Below are 21,178 nucleotides of genomic sequence, written 5' to 3'. Positions count from 1 at the left end.
TAAGCCCATGCCTACTGCCTCTGTTGGATCTTCAGTTAGATGAACCCTTCATCTTACACAGTATGGCCACTCTTGCAATCTTATACCATCTCTGTTGTCTACATCTCCCCTGCAGACACTGACAGTTTATCAAATGAGTTGCACTCACCTTGTGCAAAAATTGAGTACCAGGCAGTAAGCAGTATATGCTCTTGCACATTAAACTGTGGTGTAAATAAATAAATGAAAAAAACCCATGCTAATAAAGTGGTGCTGTGAAACCTGAGATACAGAACCAGTCTTGTGTAAAACAGCAGAATCTAGTTTTTTTGATGATAGGTCAATCTAGATGACATCAGGCCTGTTGGTGACAGACGGGGTACATCTGTCTCAAAGGGGGAAAGGATCTCTGCATAGGAGTTAGAAGGGCTCATTGGAAGAGCCTTAAACTAGATTTGAAGGGTGAAAGGGATAAACCCATTATTAATAATTAGATATAAGCCTGGAGGTAGTAAATCAATGTTTGATGGATGGTATGCTAGCAAGTTCCTTCAGTCTGCTGCCTCAGTGGCAGGGGGATGGAGATGGATGGAGATCCATCCAGCAGCAAAGATGCAGGGGTTACTGTGTGTTAGAAATCACAGAAGCACGTGAAAATGGTCATTCAGGTCTTAGGGTTCCTACCCCAAAAAAAGTAGCAGGATCAATAGCCCAAATGAAGTGCATCTACACCAATGCATGTATCATGGGCAACAAACAGGAGAAGCAGGAAGCCATTAAGCAGCAGGAAAATCTGTGGGATAGTTGCTGTCGTGGAAATAGGGTGGAAAGACACACAACTGGAGTACTGCAATGCATGACTATAAACAGTCCTGTCAGCCTGACCTCAGTGGCAGGGAAGGTCATAGAGCAGATCATCTTGAGTGCCATCATGCAGCATGTGCTGGACAATCAGGGGATCAGGCACAGCCAATATAGGTTTGTGAAAGGCAGATCCTGCTTGACTAACCCGGCCTCCTCCTATTACAGGGTGACCCACCTAGTGGATGAGGGAAAGACTGTGGATGTGTCTACCTAAGGCTATTGACATTGTTTCCCATAGAATTCTCCTGGAGAAAGTGCTCATGGCTTGGATGGGTGCACTGTTTTCTGGGTAAAAAACTGGCTGGATGGCCAGTCCCAGAGAGTGGTGGTATATGGAGTTAAATCCAGGTAGTGACCATTCACTAGTGGTATTCCCCAGGGCTCAGTATTGGGGCCAGTACTGTTTAATACCTTTATCAATGATCTGAAAGAGGGGATTGAGTGCACTCTCAGTCACTTTGCAGATGACACCAAGTTGGGCAGAAGTGTTGATCTGTTGGAGGGTAGGAAGGCTCTGCGGAGGGATCTGGACAGGCTGGACTGATGGCCTGAAGCCAGTGGTATGAGGTTCAACATGGGCCAAGTGCTGGGTCCTGCACTTTGGTCACAACAACCCCATGCATTCCTCCAAAAAAAAAATCTCATCTACCTATAATTCCAAAGTAATCAAGGACCCAAAAAAGGAAAAGGGCTATGGCAAAACGGCAAGGAAAAGATATTTCAGGGGGCCTCCTCTTCTCCAGCACGCTTTACTTTAAGTGTTGTTACATGTGGAGCATCTGCTTGGCCTCAAGGGCAAGAATAAGAAGAGCAGAGAAGACCTTTTTAGTGATTGCTCAGACTTTCAGGGAAGCGCAAAGGAATGTGAACCTTGCAGGTGAGGGCATTCGCTGCGCAGGGAAGGGAAAGATAACTGCTAAGGAAGGGCATTAACCTGCTAACATGTGTTCCCCAAAAAAGCAAAAGGCCAAGGAGGCCAGTGCTGCAGATCATGCAAAAGCAGATTGCTGCATGGAGGAACCCTAGAGCCCCGAGGTGGATTCTGTAGCCCTTGTCCTGCACACAGCAGAAAGCTGTTGGTGGGGGCATGGCAGTGGAGGAAGCATCATTCTGGGGGGAAACTTTGCTGTTAGTGCACATGTATTAGCATGTACATCTCAGCCTAGAGGTGTACACGGAGTACTTGTACATTCTGCATCACACAGTCTTGGTCAGACACACTTATTTTTGTACAACACTTTTCTTTTTTTTTTTTTTTTTTTTTTAAATAACAGAGCTGGAACTTGGTCCACCTGCCCTTCCCATGGGAGCTGTAGCATGGAGCCTCCAGAGGGCCACTGTCCGGCTCCCTCGTCCCTGGCGCTCGCCGGCCGTGAGGCGGGGGACGGTGCCGCGGGTGCGGGGCACGGCCGGGCGGGGCGAGGAGGCGATGGGATGGGAGGGCACTGCCGGCGGGAGCGGGGCGCCGGGCCCCGGGGGCGGCCCGGGCAGGCGCGGCGGGGCGGGACGGGTCGGGACGGAGCAGAGTCGGGAGCGGGGATCGGCCATGGGGAAGCTGCTGGCGGTGGCTCTTGTCGGGATAGCGGCAGCCCTGGTGGCGGAGCGGCTGCTGGCCCTTCGGTAGGAGCCGCCCTGCGGGGTTTCGGAGCGGCGGGTCGCGGTGCCGGCGGTGCGGGACGGGGGTGGCCCGCGGGGGGGGAGGGGGGGGGCGGCAGCCGGGTCCTGCCGCGGGGCTGAGGCGGGCGCGGGGCGGCGAGGGCTCCCCTCTGCTCTTCGAGCTGGCGGGCACCGCAGCTCCCGGGCTGGGGCTCGACTTCGGCGGACACCCGCACTTGCACAAGTGCAGTGGCAGCCAGAGGGGAAGGGTTCTTCATTATCATCACCATCGCTATCATCATCATTATCAAGGGAACCGTTTTTCCCCAGAGAAAAACTAGGCACTGCGATGCCTTTTTCATCCTCTTTCTTCAAAAACTAACTTCGGGAGCATTTGTGCAATGGAAATGCCGTTTGCAGTGGGAGGATGTGAAACTCTCCCTGGGAAGATGCTGGGAGCCAGGAGGCCAAAGGGAGAGGGTGCCCTGGGGCAGGGGGCCAGTACCTCTGTTTTTACAGAGGCTGCAGTTAACCGGGGTATATCAAAACCCGTTATCTGCGAATTTACCTCATCTTCCACCAACTGGCCAAACAGTAAGTGGAAATTAGTTTGTCAGAAACGTGTGTTACTTTCTACCAAAGCTGACCTCTGGATATCAATAGCCCCTGTGTACATGAGGTTTCCTCTGACGGAGCACAGGCTTCGGTGGTCCTAAGATGTGACCTCGCTGTAGCTGAAATACCCAACCATATCATGATCCTCATGCCATGGTGTTACAGCAGTTTCTGTCCTGAAAGCTACCAAACACATAAATGGTCATTTCAGGTCAGAAAAGTGGTGGTGAATTACTGTGTCAGAAGGCAACTACATCATTATAATTTTGCTCATGTCCACAAGGACTCCAAATGCTCGATTTCAAAGCAACAACAGACAGGTAATTGAATTTTGGGTAATTGTAGGTAATTACAGAAGGGGGGCTATACTGCCTGGACCCAGGTACCTCACATAGATGTGTTTTCATCTTGCGCTAAATCCACATCAGGCATTAGTGATAACCACAGCGGTAGAAGAACCCTCCTGCCCTGGAGTCACACGAGCTGGGATGGCAGAGCTGGAAAACATTCCCTGGCTTTACTGGGGTGAGACATTTCAAAGGGCTGTAGAGAGCAACGGTCCCCACATCTCCTCCAATCTGAATGAACAAATGGAATATTGGAAATCTGGTAAAGGATAATCTCCTGATAAAAACAGGATCCCCTATGTCTCTGTAGCTCTCTGTGGTTTTTTCCTGCATGCTGTGTTTTCAGCAAATTCCAGCGTAGCAGAGGTCTTAGGATGATTGCTGAGTTTGGAAACACACAACTTCAGTTCACAAAGTACTCTAAAAGTCATTTAACACAATTAAGAGAAACTGTGGGTAATTAGCTCTTGCTATGTGTCTCTGTTATCCATTCCCCACCCAGAAGGCAGAAATGCAGCAAAGAGTCTTTGCAGTTCCGAGTTTCGTATTTTGTGGCACGTACAGCAGAAAACAGGTGAAGTTCTGTGTTACCAGCTGAAATGACACCAATTCCCCAAACAACATTTTAAACTGCTCATTCTCTGAAGAAAGCGCTGAGCTAATTTGTAAAATGTGAATGTGAATTATATAATTATAAAATGCGTGTTACTGTTTTCCTCAGAACAATATGCATATGATATTGTTCATATGTATTTATATATTCACACACAATGTTATCATTTTGTAACACTGTACCCATAGGGCACTGAACTTGCATACTATGTTCAAAACAGCAGCCTACTTCCAGAAAGATGCTGACAGTTTTAAAAGAATTGGGAGCAACACCAAAATAAGAAGTGATTTTCAATCCTGTCAAAAAAACCCCTCAAAACCAAACCCCAAAAATCCAGGGTTGGTAAGTCTAGAGATGAGGAAAACTGAAAGAGAGGTCTTTGAATATGCAACGGGTTCCTGCTGAAGGAAAGGCCTATCCTCTGTGTCCCGTGAAGAGGGACAGTGGGCATAGGACTGAAACTGGAAAGAGAAACAGTGGGACAAGGTGCCGTGCATTGGGGTTGCACCAAGTAGCAAAAGTTCCTTCTTTTTTTTGAAGTTGCATCCTCCATATATTGCAGGCCTGCTGTGTTCTTGGTACGGCCAGTTAGTTATCTAGGCCATCTGGTTGAGTGGCTGAGGCTGTGCGAGGTAGATAAACTGACACATTTTGGAAAAGCCTCTATATGTGCTGCAGCCTTGTGACTAGTGTCCTTTTGAATTACTCTCATTCCAGCCCATGAAGTGTTTCCCTGGGAATGCTGTCGGGATATCATCATCCCTCTCTGGCTGCTAGCTGAGTTCCTGCTGTGCTTTTGGCTCAGGGTGGCTTGCAGCCTGCCTGGGAAAAGCTGATGAAAACAGGGAAGGGAAAAGCCCTAAGCAGGCAGCAGTGCAAACATCAGGCAGGATTGCCTTGAGCCACCCTTGGGTGCTTGGTGGATTTGGCTGTGCCAAGTTGCCAGTGGGCAACGGGGGAGCTGATATTCCTCCTGTGCTGTTTGTCAGCTGGGAGCCAGTGTAATTCTCTGTCAGTACTCCTGGGCTGGAGAGAGAGGGCTTGGGAGGGTTTAACTTGGTTCCTTTCCCTTGCTGTCCTCTGCACTTTTTATCCTTTTTCATCTTTTCTTTTGGCTTTATGTTAACAACCTATGTCAATGATACAGCATTGAAGCAATTTGCAATTCATATTTTAAGTGATTAAAAACAAGCAGGACTGACATACCATACGACGCTCAGCTGTAGCACATACTTTTCATATCACTGACTGATACTACTGTTTACTTTATGTTTATGCCTAAAACTATGACATAAACATGGCAAGGTTTTGCTATGGGATCTTTGCGTTCAGAATTTCCTGTGGTTGGAGCAATAGCCTCAACACATGCATAGGATAGACATGCAAAGGAGTAACTATGTTAGGTTAAATGCTTTCTTCTGGGGGCAAAAAAAAAAAAAAAAAAGGAAGAAATATTCTAGTACTCTACCCTGACATTTTCATGTAGAAATACAATATATTTTCTTAGGGCACTGTGGACCAGCATGGTCAAACACAGCAATCCTGGTAGTGAGGTGTCTTTCATAAGGATTTGCAAACAACTTGGAATGGAGGAAATTGAGAAATAGGAACTCATGTAGGTACCTGCCTGTATCTGCTTGTTCAGTGAAGCATGAACCAGAGACTGAGTTTTGTGGGCACTTGTGAATGAAATAAGCACTGCTGAAGAGTGATGCTTGAAGTGGTATGAGGAGAGAAGAAGGAACAGAGTAATTGCTGAAAATTGTACTACCAAGTCCTGCCTCACAACAGTGCTATCACTGCCTTTGAATGTGGACTAAGAAATGAGGAAGGTGCAACTGCTGGTGGCATGGTCACCAAATACAGCTGTTGGGTTGGAGTAGAAGGTTGTCCTCTCCTCATCTGAAATGCTGGTCCTAACTGTGGGATACTACTATAGTTAAGTGACTGAAACCTGAAGAAAATTTGGCTGCCTTATTTTATTGTCTGAGCTGGGATGGGCCATGAAAGCTTGTTCCTGACGCTCATGAACAAAATCAAGTTTCCGAAGTTACTCAGTGTGGAACAACCACTTAATCCCTGGACATATGTAACTACCACAGTGATTTGGAGCATTTGCTGCTGTAGTTCTGGGGTTTGTCTATTCAGTATCTTATGGCTGATTTGTTGCTGCGATGGAGCAGACAATAAAACTAAAAACTAGGAATGTTACCTGTTTTGAAACTGGCTGTGTGCTGTTAACCCTGCTCTCTTCTCTTGCAGGAACAGACTCAATGCTTCACGGGAAGTAGCCCCAGTAACACTCCCGAACTGCCGGCTCATTAAAGGAATTGGTATGTGCTTAAAATAACTGAGTGCCTTGCTTTTGTCCAGCCTTATTTTGTAACTGCTTCTTAAAGTCAGCTTCCAAGCCTGATCCTGAAAAACTAAGTGCTCATTTGACTTTCATTTGTTACTCGGACTTGGAGGTAGGGAGAAACTGCAGGAAGAAAATTGTGCTGAAAAACTAGTTTGATATAATGCTTTTTGCCTTCGGTATTTAAAGTTTCTGTTCCTTTTCTTGAAATTGAGTACCTTGCAAACACTTCTCCGTTGCCGAGCCCCTTAGGAAATGATCTGGCTTTTAGATGAGGGCATGTTGGCTGTTCAGGCAGGTACCTACAGGTGTCTGTCACACGGTGGTGACATCTTGAAGACAGAACATGCTGCAAGGGTGCAAGCTTTTGGAGAAGACCACAGGCACATGGTGAAGGAGCGGCTGCTAAATGCCAGCCAAGATTGCCCGCCTTAGTGCCGCATTTTGTGGAGATTTAGGAGCTGGCTGGTACCACCTGGTGCCAATGGCAGGCAGGAGCCCGGCGTGGTTGTGCAATGCAGCTGTGTGGTTTCAAAGAGCAAGGGGTTATGTTTGCTAACAAAGTGGCCGAAATGTTGACTTTGTACTTTGGATCATGTGTTTAGCACACACCAGTGTTTCTGTCTTGTTTTTTTTTCTCTCTGATTAGGATAACCAGTGTATAAAATGGATAGCTTTGAAATTGATTGCTTTTTTGTGTTTCCCTTTCCCCAAATAATAATTTTAAGCTTAATGGCTGGGGATTTTCCCCTCCTTAGTATTTTCAGAAATGTCTTAAATTCTTTTGAAATTTACCTGGATTTTGAATATGTAAAAACATCATTGGATGAGCTTTAACAGCCTTGCCTTTGAGCTTGCTTAGTCACTGAGTTGATTTCATAAATCTTGCTTTTTCCTTGTGTCAGGATTCAAGCATCTTTGTAAAGTCAAATTACTGCCACGAATGAGTATATGCTGAGTTCATTTGCCTGAGGTTATGTACAGAATTGCATTTGAAAAAAATTCCAGATCTTCTAGATTGAGCTGTAATTTACTCATACAAGATGCTGAATAATGCTTTTTTGATGGTGGTTAATATAATTCTTTTAAGCTTTTCACTGTTGCAATCTTTTTTAAGACTTTTTTGCAACATGATTATTGTGTTGAGGAAAGGATAAAGCTGGAAATGAAAAATAAAGTTGTATTTAATTTCCTAACAGCATTTCGTTTTTGGTGCCTGACATTTACGTGGAGATTAGGTGAATTCTGAGAACCCATCTCTGCTTGGAGGTTGCAGTGGATCAGGTTACAGAGCTTCATTTCTGCTTCTTGCTGTGCTCCTCTAACACTGTCCCTGCACACTGAGCTCTGCACCTTGCCTTTGCTCTGTTGTTTACAGCTCTTTAGATAAATTAATATGCCAGAAATTAACTCAGCATATCCAATGTGGCAGAAAGAGAAATAACAAAGGATTTGTGCAAACTTAAAAGTTGGCATGTGCACTCAAATATCTTCCAAAATTCATTTGCTATGACTAGGGAGGTTATATTATTCAGGGAGATCAAGGACCCCTAAAGCCTAGTTGCTGCATAGGTAGCACTATTCAGACTAGAGGGTTTGCTGTACTCAGATCTGTAAGATTGCTTCTGTGGGTGCCTTTGTGTAAGAATGCCTTTCTCCATGGACCCCTCCTGGGCCTTTTTCCATTAAAGTGCTATGATAAAGTTAAATAAACATTATGTTTTTATTTTAATGTTTAAAACAGTCCTTCTGAACTCCTAAGTGAGACATAGGTCCCAGGGCTGGATCAGCTCTGAGCAAAATAAACTATCCCCTTTTCTTTCTGCAATTTCATCTTTTCTGTATCTCTATTTTTAAGACTTTGATCTATTCTGCTTTTCAGATACTGTGCTACGCAAGCACAAATACAAACATTGAACAAGCCAATAAAAGATTGCAAAAAAACTTCATTCACCAATACGTAGGAAAGGCTATATTTGTAGAATAAACAGTAGGTTCTGATTTTTATTGGTGCCTAATCATGTTACTGGTTTATAATAAAGTAACCCTATCTCCGGTTCTAATTCCTAAAGTTCAAGAAGCTACAGAAGAAGTTGCCAGAAATACTTTCATCCTGGAACAATTCCTGGGATATAGGCAAAATAGTCTCGTGCTTTTGGACATGAAATCCAGATGCGGTTTTTATTGTTAGATACACCTGCAGAATATATCAATCTAAGATAAAATAAAGAACAGCATTTCTAGAGTAGGTAGTAATTGTTCTCAATATTTGTTAATTTTTTTTAAATACTGCCTGTTTAGATAATCGAATGGACAAGCTGGGCTCAGTGATACAATTAAGCAATATCCTGCAGGTAACCAGTTCCTATCTCTCTCATGCCATATAGTACCTGCAACAGCCCTCCCAAAATGGGGCCCACAGGAGAGCCAGTGAGCTTCCCTGTGGCCGGCTGTGCCCCCATCCCCTCCTCACTGTCTCCCTGGTGCTGGCTCAGCAGGGTTGTGCTGAATCAGCATTTCACTGCTCTTCTGATGGCACTCAGTCGCTTCCACACATACCAGGACCTGGCCATGAAGTGCCTGAAAAGTGCTTTGCTGGGCACTTTCTTCCCAAGCAATTGGGTGTGGGGCTCTGAGTGCTCTCCTTCCACCGGAAACTTGTAGTTTTTAATTATCTGCTCCCAATTAGCCTGCTCATCTTTCTGCTTGGCAGCCTCACTGATTCAGTAGCGATAAATGATTATATCTCTGTTTATTCACTCACCAGTGTGTACTGCCAGCAAAAGCAGTCTGTCTAGCTCATGTCACCATGGCAATTGAGCCTCTCAGCATTTATTTGTGCTTTTATCCTCCCAGCAATCCCGGGAAGTGGAGAATCGCCACTAACCCCATTTTATAAATTAACCCAGAAGTGGAAAGACTAAGGCAAAGAAAAGGAGTTGCTGGTTTAAATGAGACTGTAAGCTGAGATAAAAAAAAAAGCCCCAATTCAAAACTTTAATTGGAAAATACAGGCTCTAAATCATAGAATCATAGAATCAGATGGGTTGGAAAAGACCTCCAAGATCATCAAGTCCAACCCTTGATCCACTACCGCCATGGTTACTAGACCATGGCACTAAGTGCCACATCCAGTCTCTTCTTAAAAACCCCCAGGGACAGAGAATCCTCCACTTCCCTGGGCAGCCCATCACCCTCTCTGTAAAGAATTTCTTCCTAATATCTAACCTAAACCTCCCCTGGCAGAGGACACTGTGTCTCTGGACACATCAGTGCAGATGTTTGCTTTCTGCCTGAGCCCAGTGAAAACTCAGACAAAAACCCAGGGGTGGGATAACAGGCTGTCTCCCCCCAAAATGAATCTCCAGACCTTTTGCTCTTCAGAAGGCAGGGATGCTCTGCTTATTGGAGTCATGGAGTGGAGCAGAGGTTTCCTGAGGCTGAGAAGGTGCTGACCCTGCCCCTCAGTGAGAAGTTGTGCCACTGTATCTTCCCAGGTCTGAGCTGGGGAGGAACTTTCCTGGATGGATGAACTGGGGGTTCTGGTTCCTCTCCGCTTAATGGCTTTTGTTTTATCTTCTTTCCTACCAGGGAAAAATATTACAGGATATACAGGAATTGGTAATATTGGAAATGATTACCTGCAGTGAAAAGTGTGGTCTAACTATTAAAGCCCTTAGCTGTTATGGATATAGTAGGTTCTCTGACACTTGAGAGCTTTAACTAAATATTTAGCAATCCATCTTCGTGAAGTGTCCTAGCTCAACCAGGAGAATTAGCATGCACAATTCTCAGAGCTGCCTTATGCAAGCCTGAGGCCCGAATCATGGGTATGGTCCTCCCCTGGAAATCTTGTTGCCCACACTGATTGCTGCAGAACATTGTCGTCAGAACCTGGTGATTCATCCCACACTGTCCGGGGGCACATGGAGCTGGGTGAGAGGCTGCCTGGCCACTGCAGGGGCACCCCTAAGCCCCCAAAATGAAGTGAGCTGCAGTACTATTTCCTAACCTGACATGCTGTCTTCTGCTACTGCTTTTAACGCAGAGTGATCTTTTCCTCTGAACTTCATTGTGTGCTCAGTCATTCAGAAAGGGGCATTCATGAGAGCTGGAATTGTACTAAAGAGGATTTTTTTTTCAATGAGAGATATCTAATGTCACCTGAAAAACCCTGTTTATCTTTGTTTTGCAGAAGCTGGTTCCGAAGACATCGACATACTTCCCAATGGACTAGCTTTCATCAGCTCTGTAAGTGCTCATGGCACCTTCCCATGCAGGAGCCTGCTTTCTTCCTTACCTGCAGAAGCCATAGGTGAAAATATCAGGAGGGAGAATTTTTTTCTACAAGGCTGGCTGGCTCCCTAAGAACAGCCCAGTCCTGTGTTGGCTTAGCTGTCATTCCCTTCTGCTTGAGCAAGTGAACTTCTTGACACAGAGGTGGTGTTGGTGGCTCTGAAGCATGTATATTGCACTGACTTATCTGCCCACGTAACCTTGACTTCCTTTCATGCTACTTCATTGAAATGTTGAAATGTCAGTCCTCTGCCATGTTAAGAAGATGTCTGAATTCCAAAATTAAAAAAAAAAATCAGATTTTGTTTGTTGATTATGTTGTTCCTGACTTTTTTTTTAGCCTTTAGGACATAGGTTTTCCAGCTTTCTTTTGCAATCAGGATGGCAGGTGATCATTTTCTAAAACAAAAGCTGATGTTTTCATCTATGTGTTCCAAGGACACCCAGGGAATGATAATGTGGCAAAATGCATTCAAGAAATCATGATCTGTTGCGCTGCTGCTGCTCCTCATGGTTTTACCATGTTGTGGTGGTGCCTGGTTCCCCCACAGTGTCAGTTTGTAGAGGGGTTTGGCACACGGAGTGTGACTGCGGTGGGGGCTGTGGTGCCTTGGGCGTGGCTCCTTGCACCCTCCATACGGTTTGCTCCCTTTGCACTGTGACTGAGGGCTGGCTAGAGAGAGCAGGGCCGGTCCCTCCACCTCCATTGTGGCTCAGCAGGCTGAAGCAGGGGGACATTCTGATGTATTCTTGCAAGTCAGAGCAAGACTCCAGCATTTTCAGCCCTGTGATGCTCCTGTTTACTTTTTATCCAGGAATAATTTTCTTATGTTTTGATTCTATAGGGCTTGAAATATCCAGGATTAAAGAGCTTTGCTCCAGACAAGACAGGTGAAATATTTTTGATGGATTTGAATGAAGACTATCCCAAGGCAGTGGAACTGAGAATCAGCCGAGGGTTTGATCTGTCATCATTTAACCCTCATGGAATCAGCACCTATGTAGACAAAGGTAAACAGCTTGAGGTGGTGGCAAATATTGTCCTAAAGAGCACAAACAGAAATCCCTTTGCAGCACCCACAGTAGCTTGCTCTTGCAAGGAGACAAAAGGGTTTTGGGGTTTTTGTCTTTGTTGGGCTATTTTCTAAATGTCATCTATCAAAGAAAACAACCTTGCACATAATCTCAGTCTGTCTGAAACAGAAAGATGTCCTGAATATTAAAAGGAAAGGAAACATGAAAAACTTTGAGTTGAAAGCCAGAGAAAATGTACTTTGCCAGTTTACACCTGTCTCACACTGGGTTCAGGTATTTTGAGGAGATACATCCTTCACCAACTGGTAGTGCCCAGAGTGGAAACTTTTGTGGCAAAACAATAAATTATCAAGTCTCTGTAAATTACCAAAACCTCTGTTACTCTTTGTCCAAGCCAGGTTCTCCTCTCCAAGATATGTTCTCCTGTGTCAGGTTCTGACTACCAATAAAGTATCTTTTTGCCTGTCCTTTCACTGGGGATTTTAGCAGGGCAATTAGAAGTCTGCAGATATTAAGAGAACCATTGCTGCAGCTTGACCTGTGTCTCCATACAGTCACCCTTTAAGGGAAGGTGTTGGAGAAATCGGTGGTGGCTAATTCAGGGTCTTACCAGAAGGGCTGGGCAGAAGGGCTGCAGCCTTACAACAGGGTACAGGAGCTCCTTCTGCTTTCTCAGAGGATGTAATAAACAAACCAAAGAGCCCAAACTGGCTGGGCCATAGATCCTTCTTCCAGTTGACTGAGGCTGTTTCACAGATTGCAAAACCCATTGGCTTAGGCACAAGGATGAGGTTGTGATTTCCTTCTTCCTTGATAGAAATAGCAAACATGTAGTTTACCCAGCAGGTCCCTGAGTAAGGCTGGGAGAAATGAAGCTGGAGATCTGGACCTCGTTGCAGATGCATCCTGCAGTACATGGATACTTGTCCCTCTGCCTCTGAAGAGCCCTGACACAAATGCACCAAACTTGGCATGTGCTCTGTACTAGAGGCTGCATCAGCACTGGGGGTGCTCAGCCGTGAAAGCTGCTGCAGAGAATTCAACTGTTTCCATTTCTTTTTTTAAGATGACACTGTGTACCTCTTTGTTGTGAACCATCCCCATCAGAAGAGCACAGTAGAATTGTTTAAATTTGTAGAAGATGACAATTCTCTTTTACACCTGAAAACCATTCAACATGATCTTCTGGCAAGGTATGGGACCCACGTACCATCTTCCTCCAGAACAGGCTGCTTTGAATGAAATCCAATGTAGGATGATTTTTGGTTTTAAGGTATTATTAATATGTGATATTTTCTCTTTAGCCAGCATCCCTGTTTCTCTTATTGATTACTTCTTATCTATGTAATCAAAAGCAATGTTTCTCCAATCTCTTCTGTAAATTAGATTTTTAATAGTTGTCTCACTCAACTAGTCTTAAGCACTGCTGTGATTGATGGCAGTGAATTAGCTTAGCATCAATTTCTCCTTCTTTCATGTAGCCCACTCTTAGGTCATTGCAGATATGAATCTCCAGATGTTTTATTATTCTGAATTTGCTATGCTACACTGTAAAAATAAACATAGATTTAGCTTTGTCTTTTTTTCTTTTTTTTTCAGTACAAAATTTTCTTGGTCTGTCCTACTGCAAAATGATTGTAAGATAAACAGAACCAGATTGATAAAGTTGTCACAGCATCTGCCTGTTCTCAGTTTTTCACTTGAGCGTAATGAAAAGAGAGAAGAATTTCCATGGGCTTATGGACAGGCAGCTAGATTTCTAGTTGATGCCGTATGGTCTTGCTCAGGTCTCAGCACTGCACAGTCCTGGCTCACACAAAAAAAAAAAAAAAAGGAGTAAAAAGGATCTAAATAGCTCAGTGTCTATCTGCAGTACCATCTCTAATTGGAGCACCCTTATGTCTGTGGGATGACCATGTCCTGCCTGGATTCTGGGCAGTCCTAAAACGTTTCTTCATACGTCTCATTTCATTATTTTATTTAACTTTCTCAATTTTTTTTTTTTTTTTTTTTTTTTTTTTTTAGTGTGAATGATATAGTAGCCATGGGGCCAGATAGTTTCTATGCTACCAATGACCACTACTTCACCGACTTCATCTTGATGTTCTTAGAGGTGTTCTTGGGTTTAACTTGGTCAAATGTTGTTTACTACAGTCCAAAAGAAGTTAAGGAAGTGGCAACTGGGTTTTGTTCAGCCAATGGAATTAACATTTCACCCGATAGAAAGTAAGTTTCTCCTTACCTTAGATTTTGTTTGATCACACAGAAGAATCCAGAGATCCTGATTTGTACATATGGTACCTCCATGGTCAGGTGTCTAAGCTGGTTCATATAGGGCAAGGTGCTGCCTGTGCAGTGTAAGTAGTACAGAGTGATTGCAGCACGGGGTTGCGTGTGTTGGTGTTCAGCAGCAATGTTTGCTCCTTTGCATCGTAGTTTATGGGCAGTAAGATCAAAGGTTGCTGTGTTTAAAGCAGCCGATACAGGAGTTTGTCTGTATTGCTTGCAGGGATTAACAGGGCAGAGTTTTTGCAAGTGGGGAATGTTCTACCGTCCTAAAGTCCGTGTGACCGAATCAACCAGTCCTGTGGTGTGGACAGGTGACCTTAAATTAAAAAAAAAAAAAAGGCATAACTGGGGATTTCTAGTTCCAAGGTCTGTTTTGGTGTTGCAATAGAAGAACTGGCACAGTGTGAAGCTACATTAGCATCTCACTAGGTTGGCTTCATTTCAGTGCCCTGTGGCCTGCTTGCAATGTCTGTTGCTGTGTGAGAACTGTGGGCTGGCATTCCTCATGGGAAGAGCTGGGCTCACACAGAAGGAACTGTCTGGTTTTTGTGTCTTCTTACTCATACACATTGCTGAGAGGTGCTTTGCTTTCTTTTGAAGGTACATCTATGTTGCAGATGTATTTGATCATAATGTTCATGTTATGGAAAAACACACTAACTGGAATTTAACTCACGTGAAGGTAAGGTGCTGCTGTTCTATAAAAAAGAGCCAAATGTGAATTTTGGACAGAATAGTCCCCATGAATGCTTGAGATGTCAACATGATTGTGTGTAAAGTTCTGGTCTGGGTGGCTCCTGCTGTGGGGTTGCAGAGGTGCTGTGTGCCCTATTACAGAGCTTCAGGTCTTCCACCCTCCCTCCAGCAACCAGAGAGGAATCCTTGGGTGTGCTGTTGAGCCACAGTGGAAGTCTGCCTCAGGCAGTGTGGGTCAGAGCACAAAGAACTGAAGGAATCAACAAACATGTAGGTGTGAATGAGCTGATAGGGGAAGCTCAGAGCAGCAAGCAGGTTTCTCATGAGGTGGGGATGATACATACCAGGGGAAAAGAAAAACAGTACTGGGGGAGAAAATATTTCTTAAGAAAAAAATAAATCTAAGATGTCAGATGAGAGTCTTGGACAAGTCTGTTCATTATGTTGTAGTTTACTTCCAGGACTTCTGATAGCTTTAACTTCTTGTTTTTGCTTTATGTTGGATAGACACTGCAGCTGGACACTCTGGTCGATAACTTGTCTATTGAACCTCACACTGGAGACATCTGGACAGGATGTCATCCCAATGGGATGAAGCTGTTCTACTATGATCCTGAAAATCCTCCTGCCTCTGAGGTGCCTCTTGAGAGACATCACTGGTCTCTTGGTTGTATCTGTGCCAAAAAGTTGTTTTGTATAACGTAACTGCATTACATAGAGAAGGGCCTGGCCAGCCTTTGTGAAAGCAAAGACCAAGCTGGCTTCTGCTTCAAGTGGAAGCCCAAACAGCATATACTCACTAACAAACACCTGTTCAGATCCTCAGGTGACAACTGAATACTTTCTACCCAGTAGCTCAGTCACTTTGGACTCCTCAGGCTGCTTTCTGTGCAGCTGTGGCCACACCCAGATTCTGATGAACTGCATTAATTACCGAGCCAGCACATCTTTGCCAAACTAAACATGATTGAGTGAGTGCAAAGCGTGACCAGAAACGTTTGCATAGTATTGATTAATCAGGGCAAGTGTGATTCATCAGTAGGTGACACTGTAATTCTTCTTTCCTTCTGAAATCAATGAGGTACTGGCCTCAGGGTAATAGTGGCCACAAGTGCAGCTGGCTGGTTGGTGTCCATTTGATTTCAGCCTTGTCTGAAGCGCCCTGTAAGACACTTCTCAAAATTACCATGTTCAATAGCAGTAGACATGGTACCAGGCATTTGTTTATTCTGTATGGAAAAAGCATGAAAATAAGAAGATATTAACTAACTCTTCAGCTGGAAAAAACTGTGCACATTCCTTGGAGTGGGGATGACTACCTTCCTTAGACATGGGGTCTCTGTTGCACAACCACTTAAAAAAACCTCCAAACTCAGTCTTCATGGACTGTGCTTCCCTGAAGGCCCTATCACAGGAATCACATGGTTGTAATTATCAGCAGCTGATCACCCTAACTAGTTTAAGTTAACATGCTGATGTTCCCTCCATACATGGAGCATTTCCACTTGCGGCCATCTCAGTAGATGTATCCTCCCCCTCTGGCAGGTTCTGCGCATCCAGAACATCCTCTCAGAGGAGCCTGTGGTGACACGTGTCTACGCTGACAACGGCTCTGTGCTGCAGGGGAGCTCAGTGGCAGCCATCTACGAGGGAAAACTGCTCATTGGCACAGTCTACCACAGAGCTCTCTACTGTGAGCTATAGCTCGTCATGGGTAAGATCTGCTGCAGTGGAAAGGATTTAATTCCTTGGGAACTCAGTTTCTGCTAGATTTGCTAACAACGAGACTGTTCCAATAAAGGTTAACTGCAGTAATAGAGATGTATTTTAGCCTTCCTCTCCAAAATGAGACTTCTACACAATAGTGAAGGAAATGTAATTGAAGGTGAGAAATTAGTTTATTTGTGTAATGGGGAGGACCCCATATCAGTAACAAAGGGTTACCTTGAAGTTCAGTTTCAGATTGCAAATGACTAAACTGTCAGACATTGAACTCATCTCTGCTGGCTGGATTTTGTTTTGGTTTTTTGGTTGGGTTTTTTTTTTCCCCATGAGAAAACTGATTTTGTAAATAAGAATTGCTGACTACCAGTGTGGTGTGTGTTATTGTGACTGACCCCTGGGCCTTCCCAGGGACTGTGTGAGTGGGTCTTCTTCTGAATCTGCCTATTGGCTTTCCCTAATGCTTCCAGAATAACTGGAAGGTGAATAAATGTTATTTCAGTCTCATCCACTTCCCCTTCCCCCTTCAAGCCATTTCCTAACATTACTTCAGGTTCCTAAATTTTTCTTAATTCTATTGAGAAAAGAGTAGGGTATCACTTCAGAATGGTTTCTTACTGAGTCTTCCAAAGGGAGTTTAAAAAAGCTTTTTTTACTCTTAAAGAGTGGGAAACATGTCCTGAGCACCTTCATTGAGAAGTGCATTAGCAATTACTGTTGTCTGTCACAGAAAAGGGAGCATTTCTGGACACTTTGCCACAGCAACTACCCTCAAGCCTTGGTCACACGTTGTGTGTTTATCTTCAGTCGGTCCGGAGCCGATTCCCACTGTGTTACTGTGCAGCAGGCACCCCTTCCTGTTTATCTAGCATCAGTTACTGATAATGTCTCACACTGCTAAACAGCCTATCCAGGTTTCCACCAGCTGGTGGTTTTGGAATAGTGTTAGTAGTCACTTTCAGTGAACTGAAATGTCCTTTGAAGCTGGAAATCAGTTTGGTGCTCTCCAGTGTGCACAGCAAGATGCCAGAAACCCCTGTTTTGGCCACCACTTGGTTTCCTGCTCATGGAGTGAGCTCTTCTTGCATCAGTGTACATATCCTTACCCACAGAGCAGCTCCTGCTGCTCTTTTTGTCCTTCCAAGTTCCCAGCTGTGATCAGCCCTCCAGTTTTGTGAGATGCTGACATCCAGTTTAAGGTTCTGTGTTACCTGTGGTGGCTCTCCTGCAGGGGTTGCTGCTGTGCTGCCTGCACTGGCCCTTCTCAGCATCTTGGCAGCCCCTCCAAATGCTGCCACCAGACAGACCTCCCCAGGGCTGCCAGCTCCTCTGTATCCTTCAGCTGATGCAATAGCTTTTCCTCACTACAGTCCTTCCCCCACTGTATGGAGAAAAAAGACAGGCTGCTCCTGAAGGGCGAGCCTGGGAGGAGAGAGAGCCAGTCCCTGGGGTGCCAATTGCTATGCTAGCTTTGCTGTTCCCTCCTGCAGTCTGCTCCACCACCAGCCACAGCCCCTCCAGTCTGGAGAGTACACGGAAAGTCCAGTACTTTGAAAACACAGGAGTACTTGTGCCTACAAGATAGAGAAAATAACCCACTCTGTAGTGGCTCAAACACTGAGGCAGGAGGCAGAGTATGTGCAAACCCTCCTCTGTCTGGATTTTCCCATTCTCGCTGAGAGGAGGCAGTACTGCAGGCTGAGGTTTGGGTGAGCAGTGGCCCTGAAGAACAAATGTGTGTACTGACACCTCTTGGCTCCTGTGCTTTTCCTTTCTAACAAGCCTAATGGCTTTCATCCACTGGTAGGAGAAGATCTGCCGCTCCTTCCCTGACGGAAAGGGACAGCTCTAACCAGAGCAAGGAGTCCATGCCAGGGCTCATGGCTGAGGCAGTGTTGCTGTACAGGAGGGATGATGTCATCCCCCTTCCTGTGCACAGCTGTGGGTCTTGCCACATCACCCATCTCCTGCCCCCAAAAAGCATCTCCTGCACCCTGTGCTGCCCCAAGCTCGCTGGAACAGACCCTGCTTGGTGTAAGGCAAGTCCCTGGGCACAAGTTCTGTGAGGTTGAAGAACTGAGCCAGTGGGCATGTTTGGCTCAGTCACTGCGCCCTTCCTGATGCCAGCAGCTTCCCCCTGCTGCCATGGCAGAAAGCTCTTTCACATGCATGTACCAGTACAAATGGCACATGCTGCGGGGGTTACCGATGGCCAGAAGGGGAGACTTGAGCATTAGTTAACCACGTGGCTAATTGACTTGTCTCTTGGTGGTGGCCCTGCATTAGCAGGTCTGTGCACAAACTGCGTTCACAGCTCCTCTCCAAAATGCTCACAGTTGATCTGCAGACTTGAGGGCTGCCCAGGCTTCACTGTCTGCTCACAAAGGCTTTGGTGACAAGGACTCAACCATTTGGATCACAGTTTTGAATCTTGCTGACCATGGCGTGCAGCCCTGCCACAGAGCAGAGCTGGCCTTGAATGAGGGCGGCTTTTATCTCATCCCTTTGCTGTACTTGCCTTTGGCATTACCTAACCCTGGCTTTGCTGCTTGCTCCTTAGCAACTTCTCTCCCTGCGGGACACTTTCAGCTTCCCTTGGAAGTGGTGTACTTTCCTACAGGAACATGTAATCCATTTTCAGTCTTGAGGAACAGATGTCATTCCCAGAGCCCAAGCTGAAAGGACTGCTCTGAAGAAAGTTCACACAGCAATGAGAGGTTGGGCTATTAACTTGTTCATGATTAGCCATCAACAGTCTGCACAAGCATTCTAAAGCGGTTATTTTAGGATTGTGCTACTATTTGTTCTAAAGTGCCATCTAAAGAGTTATATCATGCATTAGTGGCAGTAACACACTGAAATGCTGATCAGCCACTCTGCTGGTCCTGGATTTACTCTGTGTTTGTAGAAATGCAATAACCATTTCCCTCAGCAGTGGCAGAAGTAACCCATAAAAACATTAACTTCAAATTTTACAGTGGCTTAAAACATCTTCAAATAAGCAAATCCACACATTGTTGGATCTTGTCAAACTTTTACTTTTTTGTTGGTTTTAGCCTTTCAGAAAATAAAGATTGTCTTCACTCATCACTGGCTTTTTTTTCTGTTCTAAACGACTCCTGTGCTGAAGGCTTTCCCATTGGTCTGCCTGCAGACTGAGGCATAGGCAAGCGATGTGCCTTATCTTTTCTCACAACATTTGAGAGGAGAGAGATTGTAGGTACTTGATGTAACATTTTGAATTTTAACCTGAGGTGAGGACGACTGGAAGCCCATTGCCAACCTTCTCTATAGGTACCCCAGCCTTGCAGTGCAGAGGCGGGAATTGAAGCTGGGCCACCGTTCATTCAAGTGATGCTGAGCAGGACAGAGACAGCAAGAGCCATAGTGGGGTACAGCTTCTACCTCTTGGCATGACATCACCACTTCATAAACGCACTGGAGGCCTCAGTGCAGAAACAGCAGTGGTGGAAGATGCAGCTCAAGCCTGGCCTCTCAATCACAACGTAACCTGCATAGGGAAAATACATGCTTGTAACCTGGAGGAGGGTATAACACATGATCTTTAACAAGCTGTAGAGACTGGAGCAGTTCTGGGTATTTCAGAAATCAAACTGCAGCTGGGACAACTTGCACAGACAAGAAAAATGTATGTATAGATGGCTTAGGAAGCTGTTGAGGAGACACATTTTACATGTCAATTGTGGACTTGGAGCCTCTTAGTATATCTCCTTTAATTAAGATAATAATTTTATGGATTGAGGATTCTTTTTATCTTCTTGCAGGTGGTGGCCATATTAGCAGAAAGTAAGGTTTATGATTCACTTGTTGGGAAACGCAAACTGGGTTAAGCAGATTAAGTGCAGAGTATTTGGCCTAGATTCTGCCAGATGTAAATCCACTGAAATGACTACACAAATTGGACAGTCTGCACCCTCTGCTTTTCCTTTATTTAATCCTCTACTAAAATCAAATAAATAAAGACATATTAAATATGTTCAGTAGAAGAACTGCTGTACTTTGAGTATATAAAGTGCCTGTTGTAACTAAGCTACACTTAAATATAAAACGGTAAATTTTTTTATATACCAAAACTAATTCAAGTCTTTTAAACAAACAGTGACCAGCATCAGTGTGAAAGTAGCCTATTTTTACATCAACCTGCAGCAAAAGATTGCACTCTACATTTCATTGGCATATGAAAAAAAAGAGTAATTCTCTTTCCTTACTCTTTTTTTTTTTTTCACTTCTTTTCACATAATTACAGATTGTAAATGAGACCCACTTGGAGGCCTGTGAATCATGCCAATTTGGCCATGAGCTAGGATTAAAATAATCTTTGGCTGAGCAGAAGGAAGGAAAGAACAAGCAGGGCAAGGTCCATATCCAACCCCACCCCCAGTCTGGCCCATGCAGCTGTCCAGTTGTGCTCACCATTTAATATTTCTTCTGGAATGACCAACAAATGGTCAGAAAAGTGAGGACTCGATACAAATTCTAATAAAGATTCAGGATTTCTCATTTTATTGCATTCGTTGTCTAACAACAATAATACTCATTGGCAAGAAATTTATTTACACTAACAAATTAAACCACAAGGCTTTCTTGTTTGTATTTAAACTGTAAGAAAACAAAGGGCCACCATGATGTTTTGTTTTGATGTCTCCCAATAACTAAATATTAACCAAAGTTATCTTGGGGAAAACTCAACAATCTAGAGAAGTTCATATCAACCAAGCACAAGAGAACAAGCTCAGACATGGCACTACT

General features: G+C 44.6%; 1 protein-coding gene across 1 annotated transcript; it reads left to right on the top strand.

The window, feature by feature from the left end:
- Positions 1-2,336: 2,336 nt before the first annotated feature.
- Positions 2,337-19,495, top strand: LOC113945376 (serum paraoxonase/arylesterase 2). The gene is made up of 9 exons (XM_027639461.1): positions 2,337-2,463; positions 6,277-6,347; positions 10,566-10,621; positions 11,512-11,677; positions 12,768-12,894; positions 13,727-13,927; positions 14,591-14,672; positions 15,194-15,322; positions 16,232-19,495. Exons 1-9 carry the CDS (start codon positions 2,390-2,392, stop codon positions 16,388-16,390), a joined length of 1,065 nt encoding a protein of 354 aa, XP_027495262.1. The 5' UTR covers positions 2,337-2,389; the 3' UTR covers positions 16,391-19,495.
- Positions 19,496-21,178: the final 1,683 nt, after the last annotated feature.

Source organism: Corapipo altera, unplaced genomic scaffold, assembly GCF_003945725.1.
Source record: "Corapipo altera isolate COAL_440 unplaced genomic scaffold, ASM394572v1 44, whole genome shotgun sequence".
Lineage (NCBI taxonomy): Eukaryota > Metazoa > Chordata > Aves > Passeriformes > Pipridae > Corapipo > Corapipo altera.
The sequence above is the reverse complement of the archived record's forward strand: the minus strand, read 5'-3'. Positions and strand labels throughout refer to the sequence as shown.